Source organism: Boleophthalmus pectinirostris, unplaced genomic scaffold (genome assembly GCF_026225935.1).
Source record: "Boleophthalmus pectinirostris isolate CB_2022bp ecotype Guang Dong unplaced genomic scaffold, ASM2622593v1 HiC_scaffold_13, whole genome shotgun sequence".
Lineage (NCBI taxonomy): Eukaryota > Metazoa > Chordata > Actinopteri > Gobiiformes > Gobiidae > Boleophthalmus > Boleophthalmus pectinirostris.
Genome location: NW_026571036.1, coordinates 3,672,774 through 3,688,185, shown reverse-complemented (window position 1 = coordinate 3,688,185; position 15,412 = coordinate 3,672,774). Strand labels below are relative to the sequence as shown.

Genomic DNA, 15,412 nt, shown 5'->3' with positions numbered 1-15,412 from the left:
TATTACATTATTGTGGCAGATCAAAAGACTCATATAGATTAAAAAAAGTGACTTTATAAAGTAATTTATTGTTTAACAAATCTCTCCAAATTGTCTGTTGAGCCCAAGTCTCCATGAATAAGAAACTGTTTGTTGTAAAGTAGCAAAGACGAGGAAATCTGAACATAATAACTTTTGTCGACTTAAAGACAATAAAAAGTCCAGTCTTTCCTTAACCATATTAAAAATATTATTGATAGAGAAATGCTTTATATATGAGATCACTGGTTTTAGTCCTGGTTTAGACCTGGTTTAGACCTACTTTAGTCCTAGTTTAGTCCTGGAATGGATTAATCCTGGTTTTAGTCCTGGTGTTAGTTCTGGTTTAGTCCTGGTTTAAACGTGGTTTTAGTTCTGGTTTTAGTCCTGGTTTAGTCCTGGACTGGATTAGTCCTGGTTTTAGTTCTGGTTTAGAGGCACAGGAGGAAGTGTGGTTTACGCCGCGTACGCGCGAGAACACGTACGCGGCTCACGGGAGCACGTCGGTGTCCGCGCAGTGTCTACGGAAGGAAACGTGGTCCGCGCTTTCTCAGGTTAATGACGATGATGAAGGTGTGTGTTTGTGTTTGTGTGTGTGTGTGTGTTTGTGTGTGTGTGTGTTGTGTGTGTGTGTGTGTGTGTGTGTGTGTGTTGTGTGTGTGTGTGTGTGTGTGTGTGTGTCCCCCTCATGTGGCAGGTCACTATAGGACAGTAGTGCAGACATCATGAGCCTATGCAGGTTGTTTTCAGGCGATTTATATTTGTTATTTTCTTTAATATTTCACGTCGGGAGAAGAATTTCCAAGACACGAATGTGTTTTTCCCTGTGCACTGCTGCTCTGTTCTACTGACTCTTCCACCTCGTCCATTGTGCGACTGACGCCGCCAACTTTAACATGACGTTCACATCGCTGTTACTGCGCGCGTTTTGTGTGGGTTTCCGGCAATGGAGTGAGATGTTGCAGTGCGCTCTCCGCGGTGGGTTCGTGGATGTGGTGTCGGTGCAGGGGAGTGGGGGCGGTTGGGGGAGAGAGACTGCGGAGCTTCTGTCATCTCGTTTTTATTTGGTAAGGTTTTGTATTGTTTGGATTTCATAGACGAGCCTAAATGTTTCAAATATAAAGCACATACAAACATATAATATCAAATATACAAAGTGTAGATTGTGCAGAGTCGAGTCTCAGGTCTGATCTGGTTCTGGTCTGGTTCCTGTTTTTGTCCAGTTCATTAAGTTTACTGAGTTACATTCCAAGACCAAACTGTGAAAACTCAAGATTTTCAAGATAATAAAATTAAAGTTTTGGACATTTGATTTTTCACATTAAGTTGAGCCCAAATCCTGGATCTGATTCTTTGCTCTTAGTTCATTTTATAATGTTTTAAAGAAGTATCAGATCGGGACTCGGTATCGGCAGATGATCAAAATCAAATGACTCAAAATCTGATCGGGACATCCCCAGCATTTAGGAGACTTCTGTAAACTCTGAGCACGATCGCTGTGTTGGACGTCGTCGTGTCTCCAGTGGCGCATGTGGGACGAGATCACAGACAAGTCACATTTAACTGGAAATGTGAACGACCTCACGAAAACAACTGATTTCACCGGTCGGATTTCAGTTCATAAGAAAGATTCTAAAACAGAATCCCTCTGCCATCAAAATGGACACAGTCAAAGACACTTTTCTTGAATTTAATTTAAGGACTAAAGCAGCGGTTTTCAGTAGATGCAAAAAAAAAAAAAAATAACCAACTACATCTGTACACATCTGCAGCAGGATTGATATTGTTAATTGTGTCTAACCCAGGTCTAAACCAGGACTAAAATCAGGACTAAAACCAGGTCTAAACAAGGTCTAAACCAGGACTAAAACAGGACTAAAACCAGGACTAAAATCAGGACTAAAACCAGGTCTAAACAAGGTCTAAACCAGGACTAAAATCAGGACTAAAACCAGGTTAAACCAAGGACTAAAACCAGGTCTAAACCAGGACTAAAATCAGGACTAAACCAGGACTAAAACCAGGACTAAAACCAGGACTAAAACCAGGTCTAAACCAGGTCTAAACCAGAACTAAAACCAGGACTAAACCAGGACTAAACCAGGACTAAAACCAGGTCTAAACCAGGACTAAAACCAGGACTAAAACCAGGACTAAAACCAGGACTAAAACCAGGACTAAAATCAGGACTAAAACCAGGTCTAAAACCAGGTCTAAACCAGGACTAAAACCAGGACTAAAATCAGGACTAAAACCAGGAAACTAAAAAGGTCTAAACTAAAACCAGGTCTAAACCAGGACTAAAACCAGGTCTAAACAAGGTCTAAACAGGTAAAACTAAACTAGGTCTAAACCAGGTAAAACCAGGTAAAAAGGTCCAGGACTAAAACCAGGACTAAAACCAGGTCTAAACAAGGTCTAAACCAGGACTAAAACCAGGACTAAAACCAGGTTTAAACTAAAAACTAAACAGGTCTAAACAAGGTCTAAACCAGGACTAAAACCAGGTCTAAACCAAGACTAAAACCAGGTTTAAACAAGGTCTAAACTAGGCCTAAAACCAGGACTAAAACCAGGACTAAAACCAGGTCTAAAACCAGGACTAAAACCAGGTCTAAACAAGGTCTAAACCAGGACTAAAACCAGGTCTAAACCAGGACTAAAACCAGGTCTAAACAAGGTCTAAACCAGGACTAAAACCAGGACTAAAACCAGGACTAAAACCAGGTCTAAACAAGGACTAAACCAGGACTAAACCAGGTCTAAACTAGGTTTAAAATCAGGACTACAACCAAGACTAAACCCAGGACTAAACCAGGACTAAAACCAGGGGGGGGTCTGAACTTGGCCTTAGACACTGACAGAGAGACGAGACCGATATTAAACCTTTCCCTCCTCGCCGTGAGATGCGTGTTTGTTTTGTTTGTGTGTTGGGTCCACGTGTGCCGACCTGACAGGGCATCTGAGTGTTTTCTCTGCTCTCACGACATCGCTCCCCTGTCACTCACTGCTCGCTCTGTGGTATGTTCAGAACTAAAAGCACTGGGGCTGTGAGCTTAAGCGCTAATGTGTCCAAGTTTCCAGGACAAACGTTGTCACAGATAATGTTTGACGCGTGAACTTCATTTTTAAGCCGTGACATTTGCTTTGTTTTGGTTTGGGACTAAAAGTATTCAGCAAAATCCAGTTTTTAGAGCTTTTAACCGATCAAAAACTCTCCTGAAGAAGTTTTGATTGTTGTCTATAAATGTTAAAACGAACCTGACGCGATGTGCAGTAGTTTTGTTTGTAAGATGCGCTCTGAAGGGGAGTGATTTAGGGTGGGGAGCAAAGGGGAGCGTCAAAAACAAAACTGAAACTTACTCAATCAGTCAGTCAAACAATCAACAATTTTATTCATCCTAAAGGGCAGTTCAGTCCGGACATCTCTGGTCGTGCAGAATCCGTGTGTCATTCGTTCATTCGTTTTTCAAAATAAAACCAAAAATAAGAAAATGGTAAAGTTTGCGATAAACCCTCCGGACGTTCGCAGATTAGACGGAGCACGTTGTCCTGACTCTTCGTCCCTCTGTGTCTGTGCTGCAGGATTTCATGTCTCCTCACCTGAAGATGTTTAGTGACGCAGATTTCGGGGCCCTGGGTGTAAACATCGACCTGACTGTCCCCGTGATAAACCTGGACGAGACCGGCTACGGACTCAAGACCCAGTCCATGGACGTGCTCAGCGGAGTGTGAGTACTAACTAACTACTAACTACTACTAACTAACTACTAACTACTACTAACTGACTACTAACTAACTACTAATGCTGCGCTGACGTCAAAGAAGTGAAGCCACAAACATCGATATTTTTGTTTAACATCGAAGTGCATGTGACATAGGGTGACCGTATTTCCGTTTGTGAAAACCCAGACACCTGGGGGGGGGGGTTTAGTCCTGGTTTAGTTCTGGTTTAGTCTGGTTTAGTCCTGGTTTAGTCCTGGTTTAGTTCCTGGTTTAGTTCTGGTTTAGTTCCTGGTTTAGTCCTGGTTTAGACCTGGTTTAGTTTCCTGGTTTAGTCCTGGTTTAGTCCTGGTTTAGTTTTAGTTCCTGGTTTAGTCCTGGTTTAGTCCTGGTTTAGACCTTTTAGTCTCCTGGTTTAGTAGTCCTGGTTTAGTCCTGGTTTAGTTGGTTTAGTCCTGGTTTAGACCTGGTTTAGACCTGGTTTAGTCCTGGTTTAGTCCTGGTTTAGTCCTGGTGGGTTTAGTCCTGGTTTAGTCCTGGTTTAGTCCTGGTTTAGTCCTGGTTTAGTAGTTGGTTCCTGGTTTAGTCCTGGTTTAGTCCTGGTTTAGTCCCTGGTTTAGTCCTGGTTTAGTCCTGGTTTAGTCCTGGTTTAGTCCTGGTTTAGTCCTGGTTTAGTCAGTCCTGGTTTAGGTTCCTGGTTTAGTCCTGGTTTAGTCCTGGTTTAGTCCTGGTTTAGTCCTGGTTTAGTCCTGGTTTAGTCCTGGTTTTAGTCCTGGTTTAGTCCTGGTTTAGTCCTGGTTTAGTCCTGGTAAGTCCGAGTATTTGACCTTTTTGACTTATTGTTATTTTTGGGGTGTAAATGCCGTGAGTTTTTTGATCCGGCCCCTTTGGGATCAAAGTCGGTTGGACCTGGACCAAACTGAGTTGGACGCTCCTGGTCTAGTGTTTTCTGATTCCTGATCTTGTCGTGGGAGAGAAATGAAACTGAGCGGAGGCACTGGGTGGGACCAGCCTGACTACACCAAAGCTGCACTGCATTGTTTTTTAAATTATATTTTTCGTTCGGCAGTCTCACTTTTTCATTGCTTAATCATAGCAAAAACTCAAAAACAGTCTGAGCAGCTCGTCAAAACAATGAGTGCGTTTACATGCACATCAATAACCCGGTTATGTCAGTATTCGTGTTACTGCGTTTACATGAGCACTGAGAAACCGGGACACTCATATCCGCGTGTACATGATCAAATGGAGTATCCTGGTTTCTTGACATAATCTTACAAATGCGCAGGCGCAAAAATTAACTTAAATCGGTTTAATAAACCAGGAAAAATAGAAAACCGTGAGCTCCTTTAGCATAAGAAGCTAAGGAGCTACGAGATCTCCCACAATCCACTGTGCAGATTCTTCATTAAAATCTTCTGCATAAATAAACTCAACTTTACAACATATAAACCATAAACACTATAGACACATCAGCCTGTTTGATCAGATCATTCAGCTGTGATCACATTTGTTTATGTTTTACAGAAACGAAACTTAAGACCGTTTGGCTAATTAGCATAAACTGTTAGCGGCGATAAAAACAACTCGCTCCTTGCGCCGCTGATGCGATCAGTTTCTTTTGGACTAAATGACACGACTCTGTGGATTATGTGTGTTATTTCTGTGACAGAAGAGGCGCTAATGATGGTAAGTGTGTTCTGTGTGTGTGTTGTACAGGAGATAGTTCATGTTTTAGCTTTTCAGCGTCACACGAGTGCAGGTCGTACGAGTGCAGTGTACAGTGCAGTCGTACGTGCAGGTTTGCAGGTTTAGCGCAGCTCTTTATTTTACAGTCATTTCACTCGTTTGGTCACTTTATTTATGTTGGTCAATTTATTTATGTCACTACTGTTGTGGTGAAAGGCTGGAAAGTGTCTTTTGGACGCATGCGACTCAACTTTATGTTGCAGTAACCGGGATACTGCGTTTACATGCCACAAGTAACCCGGTTATTATCGGAATAAACCAGCTACAGTAACCCGGTTATGGCAGTATCCCGGTTTCTAATAACCGGGATACTGCCATAACCGGGTTACTGCGTTTACATGCACCATCAAGAAACCGGGATACTCAAAAAACCCGATCATAACCGGGTTATTGATGTGCATGTATACACACTCAATGATATTTATGCTTTTTTATAAAGAAATACAAATAACATGATGCAGAATTTAGTTGGCCTCTACATTATTTTCTGTTTCTCATGTGGCGCCACGGAAAAAAATAATCGCCCACTCTTGTCTAAGCTGCCATATACTGTACACTTCCACTCTTTCCCATGCACTTACACGTGAAATTCCAAAAGCTTAGGCGTCCAGAAGCAGTGAGTTTCTATAAGAGCCTATTGAAATCACAAAGGCAGAAAATAGCTGAGACCCTAAAGAAGTTCATACAGTGACAGGGTATAATTTGTTTTTTTACGAACTTGAGACACACAAAGACATTTACACCGACTTTCTGACACCGACGGAGGGATTTATTTAGCCTCACATATTTTCTTCGGCCCGGGTTAAGTGTTTTTCTTTTAAAGGTGCACACGCTCGCGGCCCCACCTCGCGACGGGCCCGGACAGATCCTCAGAAACACAGATAAGGAGCCACTCCCAGATTCCCGTCAGCCACACGCTTTGCACAGTGTAACCGTACAGCTCCAGCAGCGAGACAGTGTCGCAGCAGCACAGGAGCACTTCCAAGTTTCTGAGTCCTAATTGGATAAGTATTTTTCCAGTGAACGTGATGAGACAAGAAAAATATTTTGTTTTCGTTGCGTTTGTTGGGTTTGTTTGTGTTTTTACGCGTGACAAACAAGAGATAGAGAGAGAGAGACCATTAAATTCAAGTTTTGCCGCAGAAACATTTCCATTTTTGGCCCTTGTGTGTCAGTCGAACGTCTCAGTTCAGTTCATCAGGAGCAGATCTGTGTCAGTTTGTGTCAGAGGAGTTTGAGGAGAGGAAGAGACAATGGTTAATTCCCTCCAAGTGTTTCTTCTGGAAGGTCTTCTGGCACATTTGGTGTAAAAAGCCTTGGCCTCTTGCACAGATATGGATGGATACGGGAAAAACAATTTCACACAGTACAACAGACAAGTAAACACATCTGTCCTCTGGTTGTGTATCCAGCAGAGGGCGCAAACACTGCACCTGCTTCTGCACTGTAACCTCGCACAGCAAAGTGAATCCTTGTGATTTTTCTGAGCCAAAGATATTATTTTGTCTTCTTCTTCTTCTAAGAAGTTCACCAACAAACAAGAATGTGTTTGGCCCAGCTCCTGATAGATCACGGCCACGAGTAGAACCAAACTGGACCAATCACAGGACAGAAGTATCAGGGCTCTCTTTTCCTGTAGCCTAAGACGTAGATGTAGTAGGATGTAGACTCAGCCTAAGTGCTTTACCCAGTGTCGGGCATTTTACTTCAAAAAAGTAACTCAGTTACCATTACAAATTACTTCTCTCATAAAGTAACTGCATTAGTAACTCAGTTACCAGGCTGTAAAAGTAATTAATTACTCAGCAAAGTAATTATCCAGTTATTTTTCAGGACTAAAACCACGTCTAAACCAGGTTTAAACCAGGACTAAAACCAACACTAAACCAGGACTAAAATCAGGACTTAAACCAGGACTAAAATCTAAAACCAGGTCTAAAACCAGGACTAAACCAGGTCTAAACCAGGTCTAAACTAGGTCTAAAAATCTAGATCATATTAGGTATTATTGCCTGAAAAATCAATTTTTTTGTTTGTTTTGTTTTTGTTTTTTTAAATAAAACCCAACTGCTTTAATAGTTGTCAGTAAAAGTCAATGTGGAGAAATTTTCAAGGACCAAATAGTTTTTTTCCTCATTTTCCATGATTTTTTTATGTTTGGAAAACAGGCCAATTATTATTCAGGTTTTCTAGAATTTAACCGTGAGATGTTTTCGGAGCTTTTAATCAAAAATACAGATTGAAGGTTTCACAGCCATGAGGAGTTTTTGAAGAACATATTGTACTTTTTTTCTGGTACATATTTATAATCTATGACACACAGAACATTATTTTAGATTTTTTTTTCATTGTATGTTGTGACACTGAACCAAAATCCCAGCTGTTTATCACTTTATTATTGTTTTGTACTTTATTTTATTTTATACTCTCTTTCCATGATTTTGAGTTCGGCCTTGACATTTTTCTGAATAATTACATTCCATTTACGATTATTTTTCAATTTTAATACTTTGAATACTTTTCAAAACTCGTCCAGGAGCGGAAAAAAAAAATCTCTCTGCCCCTAGAGTTCAGAGATGATGAGAGACGAACGTTTGAGCTGCTCCACCAACACAAGAATCTCATGCATTTTAAAACAGGTTTGTAGAGCTGGAAACGACAGGGAGCAGAGTTTACACAGAATAAACAAACATGGAGACGCAGGAAGTTCATCTGACATAGAGCAGCTCGATTATGGAAAAAAAATCATTATCACGAATATTTTGGTCAATATTGAAATCACGATTATTTTATAGTTACATGATACATTTATTCAGCATTTCTCTCACTCAAAAAAAAAAAACACTTTGTTACTGATAATTTACGTAAAACTTCCAAATTTAAAATAATCCGTGCATCATTCGTTCATTCGTTTTTCAATATAAAACCAAAAATAAGAAAACTAAAAAACAACAGTTTTCTTCATTATTTGTCTCCAAAACCAAACTGAAAAAACGGATAATGATTTGTTTTTTCAGTTTTCGATTTTGTGTTTAAATGAAGAATGGAAAAAACGGATAACGGCCGTTTCCCGTTTACGTGACTTCAGTGACTGCGATGCCGGAACTTTTGCACCGCGTACGGACTGAACCAGGACTGATCCAGGTCCGAGACCAGACCGGAACTGAGACTGGGACCAGACCGGGACCAGACCAGGACCAGACCGGAACTGAGACCGAGACCAGCGGTTCCGTGTCATCGTCTCCCCGCTGGTTCCGTGCGGGGAAAGTGAGAATGTTCTGTGGACTACAGGTCCGGACGGGCTGCTCTGTCCTCCGCGCTCAAGAACCGCGGCTGGTTCCGAGGTGGTGCAAAGCATCAAACTGACGCTTTCACACCAACGAAAACAAACTGAACTAAGAGCTTTTGGTTCAAATGGACCAGACCGGGACCAGAGCGGGCCTGAGACAGAGACAAGGCCGAGACCAGACCGGGACCAGACCGGAGGCTCAGAGCCCACAGGCAGGGCCGGAGCTCGAAGCTGAGGCTCGGACCCCGCGGAGGCTCAGAGCCCTTGGTCCCGGTCTGGTCTGGTCCCGCTCTAGTCCCGGTCTGGTCTCGGTCTGGTCTCGGACCTGGATCAGTCCTGGTTCAGTCCGTACCCGCGGTGCAAAAGTTCGGCATCTCAGTCACTGAAGTCACGTAAACGGGAAACGGCCGTTATCCGTTTTTTCCATTCTTCATTTAAACACAAAATCGAAAACTGAAAAAACAAATCATTATCCGTTTTTTCATTTTGGTTTTGGAGACAAATAATGAAGAAAACTGTTGTTTTTTCGTTTTCTTATTTTTGGTTTTATATTGAAAAACGAATGAACGAATGATGCACGGATTTAAAATAAATATCGGCTACAAATTTGAACCTTAGAGCAGTTTTGCGATGTATAAAAAATAAAATATACTTTGAACATAAAGTAAGGTAGAAAAACATAAATGTATCCAAAATAAACTATATATCCAGCTGTTCTACGATCTCTATACTTCAATAAATATACTTTTTTAATATTTATATAAAAAATGAGAGGTGTAACGGTACAAAAATCACAGTTCGTTAAGTACGTCAGTTTTGAGGTCACAGTTTGGTTCATTTTCGGTTCAGTTTGGGAACAAAATGCAAAATCATTTTCTTGTTGTTTATTTGTGTTTTAACATTATACAAACGGGAAAATAAAATAAATGCAAAGTGCTTCTTGGTAACACTAATAAGTTAAATAAAATGTTCTCAAATAAGCAACAAATGGATGAAGTGAGGATCGTGGTGGTTTTGCGAGGATTCAGGCGGGGGGCAGTTGTCGTCACGGCGACCGCCCAAACTATAAACCGCTGCAGGAAACACTGGCGCCCCAATCACGGACAGTGTCGGGAGTAACAGATTACATGTACCAGAGTTATGTAATCAGAGTACAAATGATGAGTAACTGTATTCAGTTACAGTTACTGTTTCAGTGAGTGGTAATTGGATTACAGTTACTTTGTTGAAATAAATGGATTACACAGAGGGATTTTACTGTTTTCACATTTTGGGCTAAACCAGGACTAAAACCAAGAGTAAACCAGGATTATAACCAGGACTAAACTAGAACTAAAACCAGGACTAAACCAGGACTAAATTAGAACTAAAACCAGAACTAAACCAGGACTAAAACCAGGACTAAAGTTAGAACTAAAACCAGGACTAAACCAAGACTAAACCAGGACTAAAACCAGAACTAAAATCAGAACTAAAACCAGGACTAAATTAGAACTAAAACCAGGACTAAACCAGGACTAAACCAGAAACTAAAACAGGACTAAAACCAGAACCAGAACTAAAACCAGGACTAAACCAGGACTAAAATAAATAGAACTAAAACCAGGACTAAAACCAGAACTAAAACCAGGACTAAAACCAGAACTAAAACCAGACTAAAACCAGACTAAACCAGGACTAAAACTAAACCAGGACTAAAACCAGACTAAAACCAGGACTAAAACCAGAACTAAACCAGGACTAAAACCAGGTCTAAACCAGGACTAAAACCAGAATTAAACCAGGACTAAAACTAGGTCTAAACCAGGACTAAAATCAGAACTAAACCAGGACTAAAACCAGGACTAAAATCAGAACTAAAACCAGAACTAAACCAGGACTAAAACCAGGTCTAAACCAGGACTAAAATCAGAACTAAACCAGGACTAAAAGACTAAACCAGGACTAAAACCAGAACTAAACCAGGACTAAAATCAGAACTAAAACCAGAACTAAACCAGGACTAAAACCAGGTCTAAACCAGGACTAAACCAGAACTAAACCAGGACTAAAACAGAACTAAACCAGAACTAAACCAGGACTAAACCAGAACTAAACCAGGACTAAAACCAGAACTAAACCAGAACTAAACCAGGACTAAACCAGGACTAAACCAGGACTAAAACCAGAACTAAACCAGGACTAAACCAAGACTTAACCAGGACTAAAACCAGAACTAAACCAGGACTAAAACCAGAACTAAACCAGGACTAAACCAGGTCTAAACCAGGACTAAACTAGATCTAAACCAGGACTAAACCAGAACTAAACCAGGACTAAAACCAGAACTAACCAGGACTAAACCAGGTCTAAACCAGAACTAAACCAGGACTAAAACCAGAACTAAACCAGGACTAAACCAGGTCTAAACCAGGACTAAACTAGATCTAAAACAGGATTTAACAGGACTAAATCCTGCTGTGTGGACGTGTCTCCTTCTGTTCTGTCAATAATATTTTTATTTTAAGTAAAGTCTGGGCTTTTCATTGTCTTTTACCAGACAAAACATCTTATTTTACGATATCCTGGTCTTTACTTCTCTACATCAAATCAAATAATCCAAAGTATTCAGATTACAATACTCACTTTAAGTAATTTAATGGATTCTGTTGCAAACTACTTTTTGAGGTATGTAATCTGTAATCTGTAGGGGAATAGAGTCTCCGTGTAGCTGCACATGTAGTGGAGGAATGTAAACACACACAAATGTACCGTTACACCACTATAAAAAATATCCCAGAATAAATTTAAGATTAAATCATTTCAACTTGATTAAATTAGTTTGGAGATCGTTGGACACGCAAATCGAAATCGCGATCAAAATTCGATTACTGTACCTAAACTAAGAAACGAAATAACAAGATTAACAAATAACGATGATGTTGAATAAAAATAACTTTAAAGGTTGTATGGAGGATTTTTTTTTTGGTTTCAAATTGTCAATGAAAGTTTAAAATACCATTACAGAGACGCAGCAGCCTTGTAATTATGATGACCAAAAAAAAAAAAAAAGAATGAAAATCCATCAACTGTGGACGTGTTGAGGCCAGATAAACATTAGCCAATACATAACGAGGCTCCCTCTTTATCTATTGGCTGTTAGGTTGTCAGTCAAACTCCCTAGTGTAATTGACTCGCCAGCACGCAGGGATTACGTGGTTTATGCAGTGGTTCGTAGAGGATTTTTCAAACTGTAGCTTCCTCACATTTCGCACAAAGTTTGTTGCGACGGCGGACGAGGATCCACGACCAGTTCGCCGCAAAAGAAAGTCCGTTTTTGAGGTCGTTGAAAGAAGAAGAGAAGGAGAAAAGGAGCAAAGCCGATCTGAGGTGATTCTTAGAGATTCCTTCCAGCGATGGCGCGACTGAAGCAGACGAAGGGTCTAAAAACTGATGCATCGGTCGCTAAATTATTTCTAGACAGGTCACTTCAACAGTAATTCTGAACGAGCTCTGGATGTAAACAGGCCTGATTTCTAGAGTCAGGAGGCGGGAGGAGGTGTTTCTACTGAGGGAGCGGTGAAGGAGGAAGGTGGTGTCACGCATGTACAACATTTGAAAAAGGACTGTCGCTGTATTTCTCCTCCCTTAAAAAAATCCTCTATACAACCTTTAAGTCAAAATTTGTCAGGAGTATGAATAATTTTGGGTTTGAGAATAAGTCACAGGAAACACCCAAACCATGAAAAAAAGTGACACTTATAGTCCGAAAAATACGGTAATTGCGCAGCCTTAAAGGTTGTATAGAGGATTTTTTTAAGGGAAGAGAAATACAGCGACAGTCCTTGTGCGCATTCAGAATTACTGTTGAAGTTTCCTGTCCGACGCGTCAGTTTTTAGACACTTCGTCTGCTTCGGTCGCGCCATCGCTGGACGAGATCTCCAAGAATCACCTCAGTTTGGCTTTGCTACTTTTCCACTTCTCTTCTTCTTTCAGCGACCTCAAAAAACGACTTTCTTTTGCGGCGAACCGGTCGTGGATTCTCGTCCGCCGTCGCGACAAACTTTGTGCGAAATGCGAGGAAGCGACAGTTCGAAAAAGCCTCTAAGAACCGCCGCGTAAACCACGTAATCCCCGCGCTCCGACGAGTCAGTTATACTAGGGAGTTTGATTGACAACCTAACAGCCAATAGAAAATGAGGGAGCCTCGTTTTCTATTGGCTGATGTTTATCTGGCCTCAACACGTCCACAGTTGATAGATTTTCGTTCTTTTTTTTTTGGTCATCATAATTACAAAGCTGCTGCGTCTCTGTTATTGTATTTTAATCTTTCACTGACAGTTTGAAACAAAAAAAAATCCTCCATACAACCTTTAATTTGACACACAAGAACATTTCAGATCATGTTTAACTTTACACAAAATAAGACAGAATATTTAGTAGTTTGCAGAGAAAACAATATCACTTCCCCAGTTGCAGTGTTTGCTATTTTCTAATTACAACCATTCAGATTTAGACTGAACTGTGATGAAAGTCCCGCCGCTCAGAGCTGCATGTGCTCCTCAGCTGCGCTCACAAACACGCAGACTCCACACCTGCTCGGGCTCAGGTGCGGCTCGGAGCAGATGTTTGGAGAAGAAAGAGACGACGCCAGCTCCTCCCGACGCTCCGCCGCAAAACACACACGCGGAGGAATGCGCAAAGTGGGACTAAACGCCTGAACTCCGCCCGCAGCCGCGTTTCAAACTGAGCTGCGAAACTGGACACAACCTGGACGACTAAAGAGTAAAGCGAGGGTCAATTTTAAAGCCCGCTGTGTAATTTTTCAGCCAGAAAATTCACCGACATGACAGGTTCTGCTCTGAAATGCATGAAATGAGTCTTCTCTTGAATGTTAATGCTGCAGGAGAGTTTTGACTGTGGAAAATGTTTCACAATTGCAATTTTTATCAGAAAACTGCAGATTTATTTATTTATTTTTTATTGTATTAATTAATTAATACTCACATTTCAAACTTGATTTGGACACTAAGGAATAGACTTGATGCTTAATACTGATTCTGAAAGCACAATGATAATTAAAAAAAAAAAAAAACTTTTTCTTTAGACAATAGAATGTGATTTTCAACATTAAGACGCCGTTTACACTGAAACAAATCTGCGTATCTTTTTATCGGAAACGATCTGTGTCCAGACATGTCGTTTTTGTGTCCGCAAGTCTTCCCTATCCACACAGCTTTGAGCACATTTGTTACATTTTACAGAAATGAAACTTAAAATCGCATGACTCATTTTCATAAACTGAGCACTAAAAAAAACAGCTCGTTCCTTGTGCTGCTGATGTGGTTCAGCTTCTGTCGTGACTCAGTGGAATATGAGTGTTGTTTCTGTGACAGAGGGGTGTTCTGCTGATGGTGAGTCTGTTCTGTGTTTCTGTCATGTTGGAGATGGTTCATGTTAAACTTTTCAGAGATTAAACGTCTGCAGGTCGACACACAGACACACGTTTATATGAATGGACAGATATTCTAAACCAGGGGTGTTCACACTTTTTCAGCCTGCGAGCTACTTACAAAATGACCAAGTCATAAAGATCTACCTAATACAAAGCCAAGCAAACTGCACTGAAACACTCTGTGCCCCTTTTTTGGACCCTCCCCCACAGTTTGAGAACCTCTTCTTTAAGAGAACTTCCTCTGGCACTTTACACAAAACTGTGAAAAAAGTGAAGGAAGATTTTTAAACCTGTTTTTTAAAGTTCCAAACTGGAGTTTCATTCTTTTCTGGTTTTGCAGTGATATTTACCAGCCTCTGCACGTTTACCAAACCAAACGCACATCGTGACAAACACAGATGCATTTGTCACTTTTGTTAGACAAACTTCAGCCAAATGTGGCAGTAGGTCTGTTCTGTAGATCCGCTCTATGCTGTAGACCTGCTTTGTGCCAACACTGGAACACAAATTTAGGTTTTTGCTTCACGTTTGGTCTTGCTCTTCTAATCAGCCGCACTGTGGGAGGGGCTTGTGTTCGCTGTACGCAGGAAGGAGCGAGAGCGTGAAAAGGCGAGGGGCGGCGTGCTGACGTGAGGCAGATGGACAGGTAGGATGTTTAGGAAGTTGAACCTGCCCTGTGATGCACGCTGGTACACGAGGGCACACGCTGTCGCAGACGAGCCGTGCATAGGGAGCGTGTGTGTTTGTGATGCGCCGTAGAGTCTCCGCGGGTTTCAAATGAGCGCACAGGCTGCACTGAGACGCCCCACACGCTCCTGCACCCGCTACAAGTTTATTACCAACAGCAGCGGCCGGAATGAAATATGATCACACTTGTTGAGTGTCAGACCTCGAGTGAGAGACAAGACCGAGTCCAAACGCGAGTCCGAGACGAGACACGGCGATCTACCCACACGACCTTGGCGATCGACTGGTAGATCGCGATCGACGTATTGAGCACCCCTGGTCTAGATTCTTAGTGTTTTGGCGGTGAATTACTTCGCAGTGCAAAGAACTACATCAGTGTTTTCAGGCGTCCACACGGTGCCGGATCAGATCTGTACTCAGGTGAATTCGTGGGAGTTGGAGGCACCAGATCGTTCCGTCTCTGGAGCCGTTTTCCATCGGATTAGTGTGAACGAACACTGCATCCACAACG

The 15,412-nt window shown here is 41.5% G+C and overlaps 1 protein-coding gene across 1 annotated transcript in view; it reads left to right on the top strand.

The window, feature by feature from the left end:
• LOC110172315 (beta/gamma crystallin domain-containing protein 1-like) overlaps window positions 1-15,412 on the top strand; it is a 184,750-nt gene that overhangs the window by 110,302 nt on the left and 59,036 nt on the right. Inside the window, exon 13 of the mRNA XM_055149441.1 lies at window positions 3,604-3,749. Coding sequence (XP_055005416.1) covers window positions 3,604-3,749 — 146 coding nt within the window. The remainder of the gene's footprint in view (window positions 1-3,603; window positions 3,750-15,412) is intronic.